Consider the following 22,918-nt stretch of genomic DNA (forward strand, 5'->3'; position numbering starts at 1 on the left):
GTTAGTGCCTCCGTGTACAACTCCCGAGCTTCTTCAGCCTATTTTTCCAGCAACTAGTCCTGTTTTCTGTCTTTTTCACATGTTGTGTTGAGAGCACCAGGCAAAAGCCAGTTCCAGGTAAATTGAACCCTAAGGGAGATGAGTTGAAACTCCTATGTGGTATTGCTAATTTGCTTTGTACTTCCAAAAATTAAGTGGAATCATATTTTAGTTTGTCTGGCAAGTAGTAAATTTTTTATATAAAGATTGGAGAACCTGAAAGTGCTGAGGACAGCATCTGCAGTGCGGATGAACTCCTTAGCTGCACGATGGCAGTAAGTTTGCTGCACGGATAATAGACTTCTTGTGCCAGAATGGTGTGGCTGAACATCCATGGAAATATTGAATAGTACAGACATAACCACAGCTGTTTTCATTCTACGTACTTACAAACATGCCTAAACAATTTTAGCGTGGAGGGGGGAGGTAGAGAAAGCTTTCAGTGAAGCAGAGGGAGTTGCCAGTTTTTATTCAGTATGGTGGAGCTGAACAAATAGCTATTGCTTCAGACTCATCTCATGACTTATCACTACTTTATTTTGATTTATTCATTTTATTCCTCTAGCACATAGGGGTTGCATTGTGGGCAAGAACTGCTGCGTGCTAGCAGCTTTTTAAAGTAATTTTTGTCGGTGTCTTGAACGAAACCACTTGTCTGCGTGCCTGGTGCGCGTATTGATCTTACAGCCTGTCTTCTGCCAGGTGGGTAATAAATGCTCAGCTGTGACAGTACTGAAAGCCTAGCAGCCCGACTGCCCCCAAAACAACCTCTGGTGTAATGATGGGGAAAGGATTAGAGAGCAAACAAGGACCCTTTAAAACCAATTAAATAATTTATTTTGCATGCGAAAAGGCTATTAAGAAGGGAACCCTTCTCCACTTGCCACTCAGATGTTTACACTGCAAGCACTGGAGCTCCGCAGTCAGCAGGTGGAGTCTCCATCCCAAGCTGTTACTACCAAGTTTATTAATTTCCGTTAATGACACACCTTTGTCCTCTTGTGCTTCCAGTTCATTTTCTACTGCCGCTGTTTTAGTGGCAAGTGTTATCTTGCAGCAAATGAACTGAAAAGAGAAGGGTTTTCCTCTTCTGTTTATCCTCTCTTTACAAGGTTCTCATGAAAAGAATAAACGTGTTTCTCCAGCCACCTCAGCTAAAACAAGACCATCAATTTCTCTTGAAAGACATGGAGAAATAAATCTGAGGCATTCACCCTCCTGACAGACTGCCAGAGCCGGCAGAACTTGCTCTCACGCTGGCATCTTTTCTGCTCTTGATGTCATGTGCAAAACACGAGGATTTCTGCTGTGCTAATCCCTCTAATGAGGGCTTCTCCCAACCTCTATATAAACCTTGCTCAAAGCCGTGGCTGCCGGGCAGGCACCGCAGAGCCAAAGCGCCCATCTTTTGAACTGCATTCAAGGCAATTAGAGACCGGGATTAAACAAACACCCGACACCAGCATCCTCAGTAGCGAGAGGGATTATCCTGGTTGGCTGGGGCATGGAGCCGCGGCCAGGCCAGGCTGTCCCACGGCGGAGATCTCCCCGCTCCGCTCACTCAGGTCCAGCGGAGAGGCAGAACCTCCACCCAGCCGTAATGGGCGCCCTGAGGTGGCTTTTCTGGGCTGGGCTGGGCTACCTGAGCTGCTGCTGGCCCCCCCGGGCGCAGGCACAGTTCCCCCGTGCCTGCATGACGGTGGATGCCCTTCGCTTGAAGCGCTGCTGCCCCGCCTTGGGGACGGAGCCAGGCAATGTCTGCGGGTCCCTGCAGGGCAGGGGACAGTGTCAGGGGGTGCAGGTGGACACTCAGCCCTGGAGTGGACCCTACACCCTTCGAAATGTGGATGACCGGGAGCGGTGGCCCCTCAAGTTCTTCAACCAGAGCTGCCGGTGCACAGGTGAGAGGGGTGCAGGGGTGAGGAGACGGGGACAGATGGGTCTGAAGGCCAGAAACATTCCTGGTGCGAAAGGCATCAAGAAGGCTTCAAATATTATCAGTTTCCTAAAAACGCTGCCAAGTTCATGGTACTGTCAGCACTTTTTCAGAGCAACAGAGTTGAAAAAGTGTTCTCTCTCATGCAAACTTTGGGTTTTCTTCTCTCCCCCTGGAGTTGACCCTGTAGCCACCCATCACCTTTCTCCACAGAGTTTTGGATGTTTCAGTGCTGCATCGAGACCTCTGTCACTGCTAATCATGGCTCGGTGAACTTGTACCGGTGTGCATTGATCAGAGATTTATGCCTTTTGGAGTAGTACTTTGCAGCACAATATACCCCCGCGCACTGAAAACAGGTAGATACCTGGCTGCGGTCTTTCCCAGGATCATTAACTAAGTCTACAACTCACTCTGATCCAATGTGGGTCTGTACAACCACCGAAGAGGCCATCCTGCCCTTTTCTCCCCATCTCCAGCTGCTCCTTCCCACCCGTGCTTTTACATGGGCTTCCATGTTCACATGCTGGAAGCAAAACAGGTCAGGGAGCTGATGTGCTTGAAGGCTCACCTGGCCAAAAGGATCAGGTTTTAATAAGACCAGTTCACGAGTACCGGCAGGAGGGAGGGAATAGAAAGGTGAGGTCAGGACAGGATAAGGTGCCGGGACTCTTTTTCAGCAGCAGCCCTGGTTGAAGCAGGGTTAAAATGAGGAGGAACCGTAGCCTCAGCCCAGGCTGGGTGGCAGGGCTGGCAGGAGATGGAACCAGCAGTCAGGCAAAGGGCACGTCTCAAGCACTGAAATCACCTGCTGGGCAGGTTTCACAGGCAGCCTGGGGTCTTTTGTTGGAAACATAAAGTTATTTGAGTTTTCTAACATGGGGAGAATAGCCTGTTTTCCTTCAACCTGATTCTTAGAACTAGCTGAACTGTTTTGTCTAAAATACATCCGGGCTCTCACTATGAAAAAATCCCAGATCAATCTGAGAAAGAAGCACTACAGAAAATTTCACCCCATGAGGTTAAGTTTTGCAATGCTTTTATCAACTGAAAGCAGAGACGTAGGGGCAGATGACTTAAATTATTAAGTTACCGAAGGTCCTCAAAATAATAACAGACTTTAGAGGATAAATTGGTTTTTATCTCTTCCTTTGACTAGATTTCAAATGCTTGTGTGGAAGTACTTTTCCAGACACTTTACAAAAAGTAAAGGGTTTTTTCATGTTAAAGGTTCTTACATACCTCCAAAACTAAAGTCAGGTACCACACACAGGCACAGACCCTGAGTCAGAAGAGCCCACACCAACATTTACGCAGCCTGAGCAATTAGGTTAATCAAAACCTGGGAGTAAGTTGAAGAGCAGTGTAGACAGACATGGTCTGCGTAGGCAGACGTTCATTTGCTTGTCCAAGTAGAGGTAAGCACCGGTATTTGATATTTGCAGGGCTGGGTCCCAAGTTACGTGACTGGAATGTAGTGTCCTGTCGTTCAGCCTCACTTCTGCTGAGCTGTCCTCTCTCCTCGCCTCTAAATCTGGTTTCTCTCACTGTGTTTTTATTTCGCTTGTATTCCTCTTTCTCCTTTATCATCTAAATATACCAGTGATAAAACCTTAAGGTGGAAGGCATCCTTAAGGATGATTTTCAGAAAGGTTGCCTGGGCTCTACTCTGGTGCTGCAGGCAAAGGCATTTCTAGGAGAAGGCTAAGAAGTTCACAACTGCACGGGATTTGAATTAGATGTGACGCTTTTATAATGCTGGTGATTGTGTCTCTGTGTCTATTAATATTTTGTTGTATTTTTTTTCAGTCTGTTTTATACACTGGTTGGCTGTCTGCTCACCAGAGTTCTAAGTAATGTGATGTGTGGTCTTTGTTAGGCATCCAGGGCTATGGTACCCATGGTAGGGAACATAAATTAAATGTGCTCATTCAAAGGCACGTGGAACAGCGCACATCTCTACTATTAAGGTGTCTTACTTTCCAAATGAATGTTGTGTGCAAACTGCCTATTAGAAATGGTTCCTGGCTCGTGCAAACTCCAACCCATGCTGAGGCTCTTTCTAGCATTTTAACAATATAAACGGTCATGTTCCAGTGCCATCTTGGCACTGTTTAATTTATAGTTTAGACATGGTGTAAACGATAAGCTATGGGAACTCCGACTGCCATGTAGCTGATTATATTTGGATAGACAGAGCCATTTAAACCTGTCACATAGCTGATGGCTGTACTGTAGGAAACCTGGAGGAGCTGACCAGGATTTTCCAAAGGCAGGGATTCTGGAGTTCTCACAATAAATTAATCCATGTGAGCATTCTGCTTAAAACTTAATAGCTAAGGATAAAAGGAACTCTGAAAATTTGACCATTTGTTGTAGCTGTTAATTGAGGAAAAATATCTTAAAACCATTTCCATCCAGGTCTGGGTGCTGAATATTTCTGGGAGAAGAAAAAAAAAGAAAAGAAGAAAATCCCCAACACAAAGAAATATTGATGAGTGGTTATTGTGGGGTCAGATTATTTTTATATTTTTTCTCATATTAATGTTGATTTTCTAAGGAAAATTAAAAAAGAACATTTCCATTTCTAGGCATTAGCAGGTAGCATGCATTAGTCTTTCTTTAACCGGGGACAAATATAACAGAATAAGATTAGTATGACGGAAAGATCCAGTTTTACTTCCCACATTTTGTACAAAGAGCTATGGTCAAAAAAGCAATTGTAAGTCTGTTGTCAGGATGCTGCTTGCTGCGCGTTTCACTCAGTGTGTTGTCGGCAGCAAAAATATCATCTCTAGAAAAAAGATGTGGTTATGGAGCACTGTGTCCAGCTCTGGAGTCCTCAGCGCAAGAAGGACATGGACCTATTGGAATGGGTCCAGCAGAGGGCCATGAAGATGGTCAGAGGGCTGGGGCATCTCTGCTATGAGGACAGGCTGAGAGAGTTGGGGTTGTTCAGCCTGGAGAAGAGAAGGCTCCAAGGAGACCTTATAGCAGCCTTCCAGTACCTGAAGGGGGCCTACAGGAGAGATGGGGAGGGACTCTTTATCAGGGAGTGTAGAGATAGGATGAGGGGTAACGGTTTTAAACTGGAAGAGGGGAGATTTAGATTGGATATTAGGAAGAAATTCTTTACTGTGAGGGTGGTAAGGCGCTGGAACAAGTTGCTCAGGGAAGTTGTGGATGTCCCATCCCTGGAAGTGTTCAAGGCCAGGCTGGATGGGGCTTTGAGCAGCCTGGTCTAGTGGGAGGTGTCCCTGCCCATGGCAGGGGGTTGGAACTAGATGATCTTGACAGTCCCTTCCAACCCAAACCATTCTATGATTCTATGAATGTACCTGGGAGGTAGCAAAGAGGTTTTAGTTCCTGTCTAATTTCAGTTTTCAATCTATTGTATGCGTTCTACAATTGGTTTGGGTGCACCTAATATTAATTCAATTTATATAAATTCTTAAACTGAAGTGACCTGATGACAGTTCCTGACAGTGTGCAGTACTATGTGAAGGGGAATGTGGTAATTTGTTTTTCAATAAGGTGCATGTGTTGCATTAGACAAAATGTTGGATGCACTAGTCTAACCCTGAAAACTGACACTTGTAACTAATTACACCACAAAGCAGTATTTCAGTGGGATAGTTAAATTTAGTTTAGAAGAATACTGTTTTAGAAGACTTATGAACTAAATGCTATTTTGAGTTCTAAAGGATAAAACTGTACTAGTGGCATAGCATTTTAAAAACTCAGTACAGATTATTGTGAAAAAACCACTGCAGTCAGTCATGTGGTTGCTAGTACAGATTGTGACAGTGATTAAACAATGACGTGCTTTGAGTTCACTGAGGAGTTAAACATAATTATCATTCATTTCTCTTCCTGCCACTTTCTACAGTTGACGTGTGGACATGTGCTGAACATTATTTTTTTTCCATAGAAGTTTTTTGAGGGAAAAAAAAATCTTTCCACATTCCTGTGCAATATTTAATCAAGCTGGTGACAGAGGGTTTAAATTCTATTGTTTAGCTGTAAGCAAATTGCCAGTTAAGCCACGTAGTTGATATGATGGCCCTCTCACTAGGAAAAAAAATGAGCTTTTGAAGTAGTTATAAAATAGACTTCATTTACTTGTTGTAGGGCAATGTAGCTGTGGGATAATACTGAATTATAACCTTACCTTGATGATCCCGTTAAAGCCTGTACTAGGTACAGATCTTCCACATCCTACAGCCTAACAGGACATCCAAATGAAGAGCTAGAGGAGACAGAAGAACTAACCATTTATCTCACATGGTGGCAATCTGGATCCTACCCTTGGGGTACTGCAGTATGCTGGTGTTTCAAATCTAATGTAACCCCTGTTGTAATGCAATGGCTAAAGAAGTCTGAAAAGGAGTCCTTTCTCCCCATCCAATAGAAAATGTGTATTAAGCTGGTGTCCGTGGAAGGAAGAGGCATGGCAGCTGCTCAGATTTCGTAATAAAGCAAGGCAGAAGATGGTGAGTGTTGGATGGGTTCCTTTTTACTGAAGACAAGACTCTGCGTTGGTGGATTTATTAACGCATGTTATGCTCAACGTCTGAAGGCCAACCATGTGCTATGACTGCTCAGAGGTAGAAAAGTCCCTGTCTGTGAACTCAGGCAACTAGTGGGGTTGAGAAGCAGACTACAGTGCTATGTGATAACTGGTGTTGGCATACACCAGTGATGTGTATTAACACATACCAAGTGTCGTGTCATAAGAAGTATCTTTTTCTCGGTGTCATGCCCATGGACTGACCCACTGGGAGAGGCTGCATGGCCATAGTGCCTACAGAAATAGCCAGATTAACCCAACTTGACTGGGATAGAGCACCTGAAAGTAGTGGAACAAGCAGGGAGTATCTGGACCCCATCTGTGACATGATCTCCCGTCTGTGTTCCAGAATGACATCCCACACTATATTCTTTAGGAACCAGAAGAGGTGACAATGATCTCTGTTGTCTCTGGCATAGCTTCAGAGAGGTAGTACACTGAGTTACTACATATTAGTCACTAAAGGCAAAAAAATGCTAAAGGCATGAATTCTTGCATGTTCCTATGGTCCCTGTGTTCAAAAAGATATTAGAATCATAGAATCATAGAATCATTTAGGTTGGAAAAGACCCTTGGGATCATCGAGTCCAACCATCAACTCCACTCTACAAAGTTCTCCCTTACACCATATCCCTTAACACCGCATCTAAACGAGTCTTAAACACATCCAGGGATGGTGACTCCACCACCTCCCTGGGCAGCCTATTCCAGTGTCTGACCACTCTTTCTGTGAAGAATTTTTTCCTAATGTCCAGCCTAAACCTACCCTGCTGCAGCTTGAACCCATTCCCTCTTGTTCTATCGCTAATTACCTGTGAGAAGAGACCAGCACCAACCTCTCTACAATGGCCTTTCAAGCAGTTGTAGAGAGTGATGAGGTCTCCCCTCAGCCTCCTCTTCCTCAAACTAAACAGTCCCAGCTCCTTCAATCGCTCCTTATAAGATTTATTCTCCAGGCCCTTCACCAGCTTTGTTGCCCTCCTCTGCACTCGCTCCAGCACCTCGATATCTCTCTCGTATTGAGGTGCCCAGAACTGGACACAATACTCAAGGTGTGGCCTCACCAGTGTTGAGTACAGGGGGGCAGTCACCGCCCTACTTCTGCTGGTCACACTATTTCTAATACAAGCCAGGATGCCATTGGCTTTCTTGGCCACCTGGACTCCATTGAAAGGGTCTCAGTCTCTTACTGAAAATGTCTACTAATGTGTGCTATATCCTGATAATATGAGATTACTTTGCCAGCTCCCCTAGAGCTGTACCATCTCTAGTCCACCATCAGTCCACCATCACCAGCGTAGCAGATGTTGAAGTTAAGTTGTAAGAGACAGGGACATACGTTTCACAGTGCTATCATGTGGGAAGTCCAGAAGGCAGTAAATGAACTTTCTGAAAAGAGCAATGCATCATTTCCAGACCAGTGGCCTGGCTTTAGAAACAAACACTGAAAAAGTGGTTTGGGTGGGACGTAAACCTGTGTCTGTGTACTGCAGTCATTCCTGTTTGCAATATGGGAAATCCCACAGACTTCCATCAGCTTCTCACTATTTCAGCTGCTGCATAACAACAGTCCGGTGATGCATGGAGCCTACTGAAAGAAAATGACAAAAAGCAACTTTCGATTTCATGAAGCGTTGTTGTCGTGTGCTTTTCTGACAAGAGAACATTGCCAAATAGACCTGAGGATGTGTTGCGTGAAAAGGGGCAAAGCGGTTTTGGCAGAAGATAAACCCCCTTGCGTTCTAACACTCCTCACCGAGGTGGGAGGCTAGGTGTGGCTAGGTTTAAATTCTGAGTGATGCCCAATTCAGCACTATCAGTCCAGTCGCGTTTAATCTGTATTAAACTATTATGATTTGGATACACTAATAGTGGGCTGCACCTTCAGTCTAGTCGTGCTCATGAACTAGCACGGCCACTCTTGAGTCTTTGGTCGCGTTCAGTGAGAAACCAAAACGACTAGCTACTTAAAAAAGTGCAGTTTATTTAAACAACAGATATATAGGTTCTTAGGATTGCCGGTGATAAATACACTGTCTGCAAAGCACGTGCAAATGAAAGTATTGTTACATATACAAAATGCGCGACAAAGTTATAAACGATACAGCCTGGCTCTAAATGTAGAAAAGAGAGTCTCTAGAGAAATCTCTAAGTTTCCCGAGAAAGCGCTCGGTGTAATCGAAGTCTTACCCAAAGGCGTCCCTATGGGGGGGAAGAGAGGCTCAGCCCGTCGACTGATCCCAGAAGTCAGTGATGTAATTCTTTGAGATGGTGTCTTCCCTGGGCATCCCCCCTCTCTCGGGCTATTTTTATACTATTTGTTATCTTCAAGGTGGAGTTTGAGTGACTTTAGTCATACATAGTTTTATCATGATTGGTGTAAATTTCTCTCGCTTCACAATCAAAGGTATAGTTTACGAGAAATTCAGGGCGCAGACTCAAGAAGGAGTGGTCGCACCTTGGAGGCGGGTAGCCTTCGGGATGGAGGTGTGTTTTGGTATTATAATGACATTATAATGAGCAAAGTTCGCACAAAGGACAGCATTTCATCAAAATTTGACAAAATGTTGGCTCTGAGCATCTAGCAGGCAGCTAATTGGCAGCTTATCTGTTTCATGGTATCATCCCATTCCCGTATCCGCTATACATCATAAGGTAAAGCCACGGAATAATTGCATCCCGTCCCGTACCTCATGTAGCTTATCAGGGAACCACAGATGTTGTGTCCTTCATGCCAGCTGCGGCTATTTTCTACCTCAGAAGCCTCTTGATTTTATACTTTTCCTTAAGGTGTGAACAATGCTGTACTTTTGTATTTTTTAGCCAATTTAGTATTTATTCCACAGGATGCTACAAAAATGTTCAACGCAATCAGCAGTGAAGTAATACTGCCGTGGGAAATACCACTTTGCCTGGGAATTGGCTCCTCCTGTTTGCCAGTCTCTTCTTCACTGCAGTCCTCCTTCTTACTCAGTAAAGGCTCATATCCCATTGAAAAGTGCCTGGTGAAGTGGTGGAAAGAATAGACCCCTTGGATTACTTCACAGATTAGGCAGTTAAGGAAGAAAATCCCGTAGAGTGTCAATTGGATATAATTAGCACCTGGAAAGGGTGAAACGAGTGAGGAGTCACTGGTTTATCTGACTTCAAATGCCATAGAAGTGGAGAAGAGCTTTTTTTCCTACAAAGATGACTCAACATTTCAGGCTTTTGCAAATTTCTTTTCATAGCCTGAGGAGGCGCATAAAGTATACCTAAAATATGGGTATTGTCTCATAAAATGATCTCGGGCTTCAAGAGCTGCGTATAGTCAAAGGGCCCCAGAGAGAGAAATAGGCACCTTCAGAGCCTCAGCAAATGTCTGTTGGAGTCTTCTTCTGATACCAAGACCAGACAAACCTGGCCTGCACTAATTTTGGTTCCGTTAGTGCTATATTTCAAAGTGACGCTTATCCTACGCTGTGAGTAGATGGGTCATTTGAATTACTGAAGTGTGGCCACCAATCTCAAAAAAGGTTGTTGAAAGATCTTTTTGTGGTTAATTCCTGCTTTGCCTCTCTTCTCTTAAAAAGTTCTGAATTGTACCTTTGGGTGTGAGGGGACAACATCTGCTTTCCAGAAGTTCATGTTCCGTGTACTGAAACTTGTGCAATATATGCAGCCTAATTAGGCAATGTGGCAAGATATTCCTGATATTTGTCATCTGGTCAGTATAGGCTGGAGCATGTGACGGGTCCCAAGAGTGCAGATCCCAGAGGAACCCTGGTTGCCCCAGTACTCCTTCCTTCCCCTGGCAGCAATGCTTGTCCTGCATCCCTGCTAGGCCAGCAGCCCACCTGCGTGTGGGCAGGAGACAGATGTCCGCTGCAGGAATGGTCCCTTCCCCGTCTCCCCTGGCAAAGGCAAAGCAAGCTGCAGGGGGACCTTTCTGCTGCTACTGGCAGCCTGCCACGGTGGCGAGAGGCCACGCTTAAAGCAAGCTCTGCTTTCCTGGGCTCTTCCACCACACGAGGGGGGCTGAGCTAATAGCCTGGAGGGAACCCGATGACTTGCCTTCGGAAGGATGCCAGCAGGGAATGACGGTACTGCAGTGTTTCTCAAGCTCTTATTGCAGCACTATTTAATTATGCTTAAAGCATGACCTGCCACACCCCTGGTGCTTGTCCTGGATTGTGTTGGGTCCCAGATATACTGTTAACAGACGTTAGTTCCTTCCTGAGTTTTGTCCTTAAGAGAACTGTTTTGGTTGGGGATTTGTTCCTGTGCTTAAGGACCCACGTGAGCTGACCCTTTTTTGGGTTTGATCCTGGAAGTCTGGGAGTACTTGAGAGCCAATTGAGCAAAGCACTTCACCATGTGCTTAACCTGAAATGCTTGGCTCTCTCCTCGGTGAGACTCCTCACGTGCCTGAGGGCTCCGCAGAACACTGAGCACCTTGCGGTGCCAAACCCGTTACCCAGCACTTCAGCTCCCCAGCTGGCTGAGTGTGATTCTTGACTCTTCTGTGGCTGTGGGAAGTGATCCGACCTTCTGGTTAGGCAACTGGCAAAGCTGCCAGTCTGCTCAGATGCTGTCCCTTCCAGGAACTGGTGTCTCTGGGGAAAAAGAGTGCTAATCCTTAATTCATTGAAACTGGTTAGGGGTCTAGAGCACAAGTCTTATAAGGAGTGGCTGAAGGAGCTGGGGTTGTTTAGGTTGGAGAAAAGGAGGCTGAGGAGAGACCTTATCGCTCTCTACAACTACCTGAAAGGAGGGTGTAGAGAGGTGGGGATCGGTCTCTTCTCCCAAATAGCAAGCGACAGGACAAGAGGAAATGGCCTCAAGCTACGCCGGGGCGGGGGGGTTAGGTTGGATATTAGGAAAAAATTATTCACCAAAAGGGTTATCAAGCATTGAAACAGGCTGCCCAGGGAAGTGGTGGAATCATCATCCCTGGAGGTATTTAAAAGATGGGTAGACGTGGTGCTGAGGGACATGGTTTAGTGGTGGTTTTGTCAGTGTTAGGTTGATGGTTAGACTCCATGAGCTGAAAGGTCCCTTCCAACCTAGACAATTCTACGAATCTTTTGCATTTCATTGTTAGTTTTCCCTGATTCATAATGTCATGACTGCTCTTTCCCTCTTGATTCAGGAAACTTTGCTGGCTATAACTGTGGTGACTGCAAGTTTGGCTGGACCGGCCCTGACTGCAACGTGAAGAAACCACCAGTTGTCAGGAAGGATGTCCACTCCCTGACGGCAGAGGAGAGAGCGCAGTTCTTTGATGCTCTAGACCGTGCAAAGACAACCATTCACCCAGACTATGTAATTGCAACTCAGCACTGGATGAGTCTGCTTGGTCCCACCGGAGAGGAACCGCAAATTGCCAACTGCAGTATTTATAACTACTTTGTTTGGCTCCATTACTACTCAGTCAGAGACACGCTCTTAGGTTAGTGCTTTTCTTATCCAAGGGGCTCTGCAGGTAAAAGAAAGGGGGGAAAGTGTCATTGCTGAACAAAGGTATGTATGCTTACCACAGCTGCATTACTTTAGTGAGCAGTGAGTCCCAGTAGGAGCAGATCTGTAGAGTGAAATGGTGGTAAGAAGCCGGTGGCCACCCGCAGTTAAAGGACCTTCAGACTTGCTGCAGTCTGGTCCCTGCAACCGAACACCCTGTGGTGGCTGGAGCACACCAACCACACTTCTGGTGCACCTTCCGTCTGACAGGGGAGCGGGTCACAGGCTTCACCGTTGGGTGAACTGAAGTGTGGTCAGGCAGTGACTGACTTCAAAAAGATGTTCCTAGTCCACAGGACAAGGTAGATGCAGCAGCAGTGGGAAAGGGGCTCTGCAGTGGTGAAGGCAGCGACCATGCAGAGACGTTGGGGACCAGGTGCTACTACTTTCTGTGGCCTTCAGCAAGTCACTAAGGGTGGGATTTGCCTGACTAACCACAGGTGGCTTTTAAAACCAGACCATGTTAGAAGTTTGGGTATCTAACTCCATGCTTTCTCCCAAGTCAGGATTCCTAGTCCTTCTTGCTCTTCTAGACGGAAGTACCCGTGCCAGCCCCATTTCACAAAGCCCAGCTCTCACAGGAGGAGGCAGCAGTATGGCTTTTCCACCCAGCAGTTCTATGTGCAACCTGAACAGCCCATATCTACCTCCTTGCTAGAAGGTGTCTGCTACCCTGCAGTGGGTTTTCTTCAGTCTCGTGTTCTGACACGGTTCCATTTTGCAGGGCTGAAGGAAGCAGTCTCTGTCCTAGCATGAGCAAAGGTCCTTCAGGGGACCGGGCGGTCACGTGGAAAGGGAAAGAGGCAACTTCAGCGCTGCTGCAGTGATAAATAAATTCTTATCTGGGTTAAAGCTTGCTTCAGTGATAAACATATCCATATGTGGTTTGAAGCCTCTAGCCTTTGAGTGCCTGTGTTCTCATGTGTAAGAATAAGAGCACAATACAAGAAATAACAAGCACAATTTGAAGAAAATTGGCAAAGGAAATGTTGAATTACTGTTGGCAAGTTATGGAAAATACTGAGGTTATCTTGATAGATACACAGTGTAAGTCCTGCCACTGAGCAAAAGAATGAGATAATTTGATACATATTAGCGAGGAGCTAAGATTTTAGACAAGAAGACTGCTTCTTAAAACCAAAATTCACTAAAAGCATAGGAAATCTTCACAATATCCAACTTCTGGGGGAATGTGAAGTGTTGAGAAGCACTGAAGTGAATATCCACAGAGGAGTTTCACTTGTCCCCATGTGAGTGTTGTAGCTTCTGATGCGTGCGTTCTTTCCAAAGGTGCAGAGCTGCAGGTTTTTGTTTAACTCCCCTCTGGGCAATAGAAGAAGGTGCTGTCTTTCTCTTGAGCCTCATCTGGTGCCTAAGCTCTTATTTTATCTTCTCTTTGTAGGACCCGGCCGCCCCTTCACAGGTATCGATTTCTCCCATCAAGGACCTGCCTTTGTTACTTGGCACAGGTACCATTTGCTGCTGCTGGAGAGAGACCTGCAGGTGGGTGAGCTTTTTCCCTTTCCCTTTCCCTTTCCCTTTCCCTTTCCCTTTCCCTTTCCCTTTCCCTTTCCCTTTCCCTTTCCTCATGCAGCTTCTCTCTTTTGCTACCTGACTCTGTTGAGCCAGCCGAGGGTAAGCTATTTCGTAGGACAGATTCTTACCCAAACTCCCAGGAGCATTTGCTCACTGATCTTTTTTTGTTTAAAGTGAAATTACTGCTTTCAAGATACCGAGGACCGAACAGTTTCTCACTGTGAACAATGATGTGAAGGTTATCATGGAGACTTTTTTCTTCATCTCCCCAACAGGGGACAGAAGATGTGAATTAACAGTACTTATTAATAAAATCAAAGCAACACCTACACGTAAAACTTCGTAATAGATGTTGTCTGCTGATATTGAAGGTACCCTCCTAATTAAAGCAACTCTAAATATTACCCCCTTTAAATGTGCCATGCTATACATTTAATACATGCATATATTTAGCAATATATCTTTTAACGAAATATATGTTAATGTGCCTGACAGTCAGTTGTCGAAGCATTGACTCATTTCCATTTGCATTACTGCTACATTGGCAATGTTACTGTATTTTAACCTTGCAGATCTCCAATGAAAACAGTTGCTATCAAAATAGCTGCAGGATCTTGCTTGCATGAAATCATATCTTACAAGCAAGCATGAGCAAATGTGCTGTATTCCTCTGTTACTGCAAGTTCAGATCCTTCCCCAGGGCCAGCCTTTCTGGAGCCAAAACAAACAATATGTGCGATTTTACCCGTTACCCACTTACATCACTCAGAAAGATTCTTAGTTGCTTAAGGCTCGATTCATCTCTGCCTCTGCCTGGTCTCCGGGTTGGTAGAAAGCCTAACATGGCCAGAAGCAGCACAGCCAACAGTAGAGTAACTGGTGACAATGTCTTTGCTAGGACTGACTTAACCCCCCAATCTTTTCAAAAAAGGAGTTGGAGCAGCTCTGTGAAGAGCGTGTAGGTGCAATGCAGAATGAAAAGCAGAATATCCAGTGAAATATCCAGCGAATACACAGTGAAACAACTTGCAGGTGTCCCTTTCTTTCTCTTGCCGTTGAAGGTGGTCTCCTGCTAACGCGTTTCTGTCCATTGCAGCGACTGATGGGCAACGACTCCTTCGCGCTGCCCTACTGGAACTTCGCCACGGGTAGAAACGAGTGCGACGTCTGCACCGACCAGCTCTTTGGAGCATCCTGGCCAGATGACCCGGGGATGATCAGCCCGAGCTCCAGGTTCTCCCGGTGGCAAATAGTTTGCAACAGGTATGAGAATATCTAGGGCAAGCTCGCCTACCGATCAACCCTTGCTTTCAGTCAGTGTTGAGAGCGTGGGCTGCACTCTCAGTGTGAGTGAGCGGCAGGAAAAGAGCCAAGACATCTTTTTTAAAACTGGGAATCACCATCGGTTTGTGTGTAGATGGTGCTGTGTAAACTTGCCCCCCTGGTATTAGGGAAATGTATTTTTTAAGATGATTCTTTTGCTACAGGATTTTAGTCGATTCAGCCAATTCGAGGCTGCCAAAAGTCTGAAGAGTTTGCACATTGGCAAGTATCTTTTTGAAGAAGAAATGCCTGGTATTGGTTCTCTGTAATGAACACTGGTTTTTGGTGGCAGAAAGAGAAAGCCAGAGACAGGCTGAAAAATCTGTTCCCTTGTGTTGGGTGAGATCTTTAGTTTATATATATACCTTTATATATATATATCTTTAATTTATATGTATAAATATATATATATAAAATAAATATAAAAAAATATATATGTATCTCTATATAAATATATATTTTTATATACCTGATATATTTAGTGCAGTTTGGGGATTGACTTCAAAGTGACTGAGATTTCACATGGAAAGCAACACGGAGACAGCCAGGAGCTTGCTGCCAGCTCTCTATAGGCATATACTGATGGGGGTGAGGGCAGGGCTCCGATGTGCAGGATTGGGGCGCTACGACATAAGATGCTGATGGTTACAATTCTCATAAAACATTCCTCTGTCAGCTCCGAGGTAGTGTGCAGTCGGTCAGATGGAGATACCAAGCGCTCAGGGTTTTTGAAAAGAGTCTCTTTCTCTGGCTACCTAAAGAACTACTTGAAATTCTAGCTTTAGGCACCAGTTGGCTTTAAATCTTGCCCCTACTTTTTCTCCAAGATAAATAGGGTTTTGTTTTTTCTCGAAAACTGAAATGACTGAACTTTTGCCTTGCCAAGGTTAAAGAAAGAAGGGCTTTTGTTTACTTCAGGAGTTTCTGAAAATGCAGTCTCATTTTATACTGAATAGCGCAGAATTTTTTCCACAAGTGTTACACGGTTTTTCTCCTCCTTCTTCGCTCTTTCTCTCCATGATATAAACGACTTGCTCTCCCTTGCTAGTAGGCAAACCCTGCAACAGCAGGATGTCCTACAGGCCCTGAAAAAGAGGACGTAGTGCATCCTGGAGGGGTGGAAAGTGAAATCAATAGAGGACGAGGGGTAGGAAGTGAAATCCTGTTTTCCATCATTCCTTGCATTTTCTTAGCCCACCCTGCAGTGGGACTTCCCTGTTTATTTTCCTCTTTGTTAAGAGTTAAAAACCTAGTGCTTACCCAGGACTGAAAGTTTTTCAATTCAAAATTCAAAAGACTCTTTCAGATTGTCTGGCAAAAACTGTTCTTGCAAAGCCCTCGGGAGGGGAATAGGTGTGAAGGAAGCTGTGTTTGCCTTTTCTAAAGCGTCCTCTCTCTGTGGAGGATGAGCCTGGTGAGTCTTGGTCCAAATGACTGATGGTCCACAGAGGCCGCAGAGCCACGGAATGTCATGGCATAGAGGCAGTCCTGCGATAACTTCAGCTCCCAGGCCATGGGAGGTGAACCCAGATGCCCCAAGAGGTGCCAGTCCCTAACCCCTGCTCTCTCCCATGTCCAGCTGAGGCCTCTTTTATACTACGGGAGAAAAAGCCAACAAGCTGGGGGTGTCATCGCCATCTTCTGACTTGTGCCTCTTTCTGTTCCATGCTCAGCTTGGATGACTACAACCGCCTGGTCACCTTGTGCAATGGGAGTGACGAAGGGCCTCTGCAGCGGCGGCCGCCCGGGGGCTCCGGGGAGCAGCTGCCCACTGTGGAGGACGTCAGGAGGTGCCTTTCCCTGCAGGAGTTCGACAGCCCCCCCTTTTTCCGCAATTCCAGTTTCAGTTTCAGGTTTGGCCTTCGCCTCCTCCAGAGCCCGCTGGGTCATGGGTTTTCTTTACGCGTGTGTTTGTCGGCACAATATGCTCACTTGTTGATGCTTTTACCCATCCACAGGAATGCGCTGGAGGGCTTCGATAAACCCGGCGGAGCCCTTAACTCGCCGATGCTGAGCCTTCATAATCTGGCTCACTCTTTCTTGAATGGGACCAGCGCTCTCCCTCACGCAGCCGCCAATGATCCCATCTTTGTGGTATGTCTTTTTCCCCCAGTCTGGGTGGCAGTGGCTCAGAGAAGCTGGCTCACCAGAGACTGGCAAAACAAGTAAAGTCAATTCCCTAAAAATAAGTCCTTAAAATAGAAAAGGAGATTTCTCTTTTCTTGAACATTGCCACGCCTGCATAATGGTCAAATAAAGAAGGAAGGAATCTCAGGGTGATTTGTGAAATATAAAATAAGTTTCTAGGGAGAAGAGCTGCTTTTGTTTAAAACTTCACAGGCTAAAAGGAAGCACATCTAATTTCACGGTCTTTTGGGGAACAGAAATGTGATTTCACTGGTGCGTTGGTAGAGTGCTGCATTGCAATGAGCAGCACGAAATCAATGTGCAAATAAAAAGCCAACCATTGACTCTGCTTACACATCTTTCCTAATAAATTCATGCCAATTTCTTTTCCCCTTTGTTAGATTAAACCACAGTGATTATACAGAGGAATTCTAACACAATTAATTTATTTCTTAGCTTTATTTTAAGTTTGCAATCTTTTGTTGAAAAAGTTAGCCCAAGTACTTACATAGTGGTTCTCCAGCTTATTTTCTTAATAATTCTTGAATTCCTCCATGAATTCCTTTCTTACACAATGAAATCTTAATTTCACTAGGCTGTAATTTTAAATGCAATGTTATTTTCCATGCAATATTTTCTAATTTTTTTCAAGGGTGGTAATTAAAAAACATAGGTGCATCAGAAACGAATTTGAACTGCCCCAGACATTTGTAATAGTTGTCTGAACTCAGCTGGGAAACAATGTTCCTGTATTAGTGCTTTATAGACCTATAGGCTCACTAGGCGAGACATGATCGAATTCATGGGTCCCCAGAGCTGTGGAGGATCAAATGAGCATGAAGGAATCAAATTTCCCACAATTTTCTGTACCTCTTCAAACACGAGAAGAATAAAATACTTTTGAGAGGTACATTCACCTGAATGAGCTCAGTGGGCCCTCACCTGAGAGGACGGACCTCCCTATTCATTGCCAGCTGATATTAAACTGTCTGGAGAAAGAGCTTATTATGAACAAGCGGCAACAAGGACACATACAGCAAAATATCCCATGCAGGAGATCAATTTACTCCATTCTCATGAGCTTTCCTGGTTTCCCATTGTGTAAATCCCACCTAAATTACATTACCCTCTTCTCTCTCAAAAGCTGCTGCCACCTTAGACGAGACTGTTTTAAGCGTGTTTTAAAGTGTTTTAAAAAGTGTTTGAAAACTTCAGAAAGAGCTTTAGTTGGTGTGTGTGCCTATGCCTGGATTTGCAGGTTCTTCACTCCTTTACCGATGCCATCTTTGATGAGTGGATGAAGCGGTTTAACCCCCCTGACAATGCCTGGCCAGAGGAGCTGGCCCCCATCGGTCACAACAGACTGTATAACATGGTCCCTTTTTTCCCCCCTGTGACCAACGACGAGCTCTTCCAAACTGCGGAGCAGCTCGGCTACACCTACGCCATTGACCTGCCAGGTACGTCTCGGAGGTGCGGAGGCTGTTCCAGGCCACGAGATGAGAGCTCATGTTTTCAGTGACATGAAAAATAAGGCACCTTTCACAAAGCACTTGGGTCTATTCACCTGCTGACTACCAATCCCATACGGTAGCGGAAGTAGTTAAAACTCACCGGGTAAGCTGTGGTAATGACAACCGTGCACACCCTTAGTTTGCTCTGCTGCAAAATGCATCAACTTGAGCGGCTCCGGCATCGACGACGTGCTCCTTTGGGGTTGAGGAGTCTTTGATTTTGGCTCCTGCTCCCAGAGCTGTTTGTGCCTGTTACGGGATCCTTTAACCTGTCAGAGGTCAGGCACTCTGCCAGGGAGCACAGAGCCCTGAATAGTACCGTGCCGTGAATCTCGTTAGAGGTGAACTCCATTAATCTTTGGATACACTGGAGCGATGCACCTGAGTGTTTTGTATTATAAAACCCCAATTTTGAAGATTTTCTGTGCCCGTAGGTGCCATATGTTTGTCTACAGGTTTGTCTATATTCGTTTGAAATTACCCTTGACACAAATCAGACAAAGACAAAAAACAAGAAGGCAAAATGTACAAAATCCAAAATCTGCAACACGAGTTAGAAATGTTTGTAAAAGGCACAAGTGTAAGGAATGCACGAAAACCAGGCCTCAGATGCTTTCCCCAAGATTGAATCCGAGCAGTTTCTTTCTCTCCCTCTCTATTCCTTTGAGAGGCAGTAGGTGCTTATCTAACCTATGTGGCCAGAAATTTCTTCTAAATGCTTACCATGTATCTGTGGTTTTAAATGCTTACCATGTATCGGTGGTTTTAATCTGTGGAGACTGTTTAAAGGTCTATACACTGCAAAAGATTGAAACCCTTGTCCTCAGGCAGCGGTCGTGCAGGGGAGCCCCGACTTGCAGAGTCACGCTAGCTGCCTCTGCGGTGCTTTTCTCAGGGGTGTCCCCAGAATTTCCCCTGAGAATTTAAACTTCCCCGTTTACGGAGTTTAATTTTTCCTCCCCTTGGACTACCGTCCCCACTCCTGCTTTGGATATGCTGCTCCTCCTTGGGCACGAGGTATCCAGGGAGGAAAAAAGGCAGCTTGTGATTGTGCTGCTTCTCAACTCCCACCTAAATATTTAGCTCACTGTGAAGCAGCCTATCTATCCCTGTCTGTATGGTCTGTGTTCAGACAATACAGTTTTTACATCCAAACCCTTCCCTTTTATCTAAATATGTAAGTTGCTAATTCTACTTCATGGAGCCGCATTACATATGTAACATATGTATATTACAATATTACATATGTAACACATTGCTGGCTCTTATTGAGAGATGGTAAAGCAGTAAACAATTCATTTTGGGGCCTTACTGAACTTGACCATGATTGCCCTCAACTCTTTTGTTGATGGCGACTGTGGATTGGGGCACACAACTTTCAGTCGCTTTTATATTCAGTGTGACATCTCCTTGAGCCATCTGTCTCATTAAGCCCATATGTCTGAGTAACTTCTAAATACTTGAAGTCCTTTTGAGAGGCTCTTGTGAATATTTAGTCAAATGTAGTTATTGCCGTCTCAGTATATGTAGCACTTTTCCAGGACAGGACAGCAGGCGGTTTTTGCTTCCGAAAGCATAATGAAAACAGAAAATAAAGTTATTCGGCGAAGTGGAGCAGGGTTATTATGAGAATGGGCAATATTATCTTAGAAGACAGAAGTGGTTCCCCAAAAGTAGTTCAAAATCAGAAGATGAGACCTGGAGCCGGTCGGCAGAACCACACTGAGTAGTGTTTTCAGTTAAAAGTTTGACAATGGGCTGCTTTGTGGTCTGTTGGAGAATTTGAGGGTTTTCTGTTGACCAACATAGTTTGAAACAGCTATGCCGAAATGTCATTATAGAAAGAATTGCTTAGATAATTCAAAATTTTGGCCGAATTAGATATGAGAATGATCTTTTTGTCTTGTAACTGTTAATCTTTCCTGTTCTCAACACTTGAAATTTATATGAAAGGTTGAAGGTTAAATTCAGCTGTAGGCTTCTGTGGCAGGAAACATCTCTGGCTCTGGTATGCATGTTGGTTACACGGTGCATTACCAGCTGCCCCTGTGGCCAGTGGGTCTCTAGGCCACATAAGTAATCATAATTACCAGGCTGTGGGATATTTTCTTTCTTCCATGTGATTTGGGAAATTAAAGTATGTGCTGTCCTCACTTCAGGCATTCCGTATTTCCAGGTTCACTTGAAGAAACCCAAATGTGGGCTGTCACGGTTGGATCCACAGTCGGAGGGGCGCTTATAGCTCTGGCCATGCTTGTTCTGCTGCTTGTACTTTTCCAGCACCGAAGGCAGAGAAGAGGTTTTGAACCACTGATGAATGTGAGCTTCAGCCCCAAAAAGTACATGGAAGAGGCCTAGTGCCCTTGCTTTGCTTCTTTGCTGATTCTTGTAGGAAGTGACCTTGATTGCCTCACTGAGAGCTTAGCTGACAGTTTATCACACACTCCTTCGGCAGCTAACTACATTGTTCTCATTCAGGTTTTCCCGTTATCTTGTGAATTGTAATATATGAAGTCTCTGGGTACGTATGTGCAAGGCCCAAGACAGGCCAGCCTTTTCTCATTACCAAACGTTATCTGGAGTGTGTTACACTTGTAAGACATCCTCTGTAGATTCAGATCAAGACAGCTAAGAATCCAAGTAGAAGAAAAACAACTTGAATAACCGAGATAATTTTTCACCCCAGTGTGCTTTTGATTTCATTTAGCAGCTCTAAGATGTGCTGAAAGTTATTAACTTTACATATATATTTGAATAACATATTGTTTTACAATTACCAATAAATATTCTGAATGAAATAGTCTTTTTTTTAAGGTTCAAAATGTTTCATGCTCTTTGACAAAATACTGTAGGACCCCCATGGTTATAGTTTATTTCATCATATATGTTATTTCCAATCAAGTTGATGTTAGCAAGAGGTAAACCTCCAAACTCAAAGTCTCCTAAAATTTAAGGGCAGGAGTTCCCTGACTGCTAGGTATACACTTGTGTTTTACCTCTGTGTTAGGGACCTGTGACGGTAGTTGAAAATGCTGCTCGTCCTTTTCTGTTTTGGCTCTGCTGCACTATTTCATGGATCTAGATTTAAATTTCCAAAGTCTGTGACCCAGGACTCAAAGTAAGAAGACTAAGATAGCTCACATTACCCAGGTCTGCAGGTGGGGGATCAGGCTTGGATGTGGCACTCCCTCGACCCCATCTTAGACTCCAGATTTGGGTGTCTCTCCTATGTTATCTTGAGACAGGGTTTTTACACGACAAATGAAGTCCTGAACAGATTGTGTCAGCTTTGGTGCTTAACATATTACATTAGGGGAATGTTCAGATTTTGCATTTTGTAAGGTCCTGAATCTTAGAAAAACTCTGCTTTTGTAGCCTTGAATAAAAAATTCCAGTTAGTAATGATTTATGGTATTTCTTGTAGGCCTGCTCAGTACTAGCCATGTGGACTAGAAAGATGATCTCAGTAGGTCTTCACATATACTTAGCTTTGAGTATGTGTAACTCACAAAACTAACCTCAAAAATGCAGACTTTTTGGGGCAAAGAAAAGTTGTGATTTTCTCACCACATGCTCAGATAGCATCAGGTGGACAACAATCTGCTGCATTTTCTACTGTTCTGTGGTGCCTTTGGGGGATCCCAGCATGCTTATTCCTGGTTCATGCCTGACATCATTCCTGATGTCAATGGTTGGAGCACTTTTTGTGCAGCTGCTCAGCCCAGTACCATAGCCCCCAATTCTGGATGCCTTTTGGGGTATTTTACCATGTAGGGAGTGGTGTTACTTGGTGCTGAGGACATCAAATGAGGTCTCTGGAGACCTGCCTTGGGCATGTGTCACATTGGTTGGATCCTGATCAGTGTCAATTTGTAGCTAGGTCTGAAGCATCCACGTGCCCTTCTCAGGGATGAGGTGTCAGCCACTTTCTAGCACTACAAGACTGAGTCTTCACAAAGAATCATAGAATGGTTTGGGCTGGAAGGGACGCTTAAAGGCCATCTAGTCCAACCCCTCCTGCAGTGAGCAGGGACATCTTCAACTAGACCAGGTTGCTCAGAGCCCCGTCCAACCTGACCTTGAATGTTTCCAGGGATGGGGCATCTACCACCCCTCTGGGCAACCTGTGCCAGTGTTTCACCACCCTCATTGTAAAAAATTTCTTCCTTATATCTAGTCTAAATCTACCCTGTTTTAGTTCAAAACTGTTACCCCTTGTCCTATTGCAACAGGCCCTACTAAAAAGTTCATCCCTGTCTTTCTTATAAGACCTTTAAGTGCTGAAAGGCCACAATAAAGTCTCCTTGGAGCCTTCTCTTCTTCAGGCTGAACAACCCAGAACATGTACCAGTTCGTGCTAAATACTGATTTAGA

At 44.8% G+C, this 22,918-nt stretch overlaps 1 protein-coding gene across 1 annotated transcript; it reads left to right on the top strand.

Annotated features, from left to right (window-relative positions):
• The first annotated feature begins 1,639 nt into the window (after window positions 1–1,639).
• Window positions 1,640–20,902, top strand: DCT (dopachrome tautomerase). The gene is made up of 8 exons (XM_074572930.1): window positions 1,640–1,940; window positions 11,677–11,976; window positions 13,447–13,547; window positions 14,677–14,843; window positions 16,577–16,756; window positions 16,862–16,997; window positions 18,289–18,490; window positions 20,721–20,902. Exons 1-8 carry the CDS (start codon window positions 1,640–1,642, stop codon window positions 20,900–20,902), a joined length of 1,569 nt encoding a protein of 522 aa, XP_074429031.1.
• Window positions 20,903–22,918: the final 2,016 nt, after the last annotated feature.

Source organism: Larus michahellis, chromosome 1 (genome assembly GCF_964199755.1).
Source record: "Larus michahellis chromosome 1, bLarMic1.1, whole genome shotgun sequence".
Lineage (NCBI taxonomy): Eukaryota > Metazoa > Chordata > Aves > Charadriiformes > Laridae > Larus > Larus michahellis.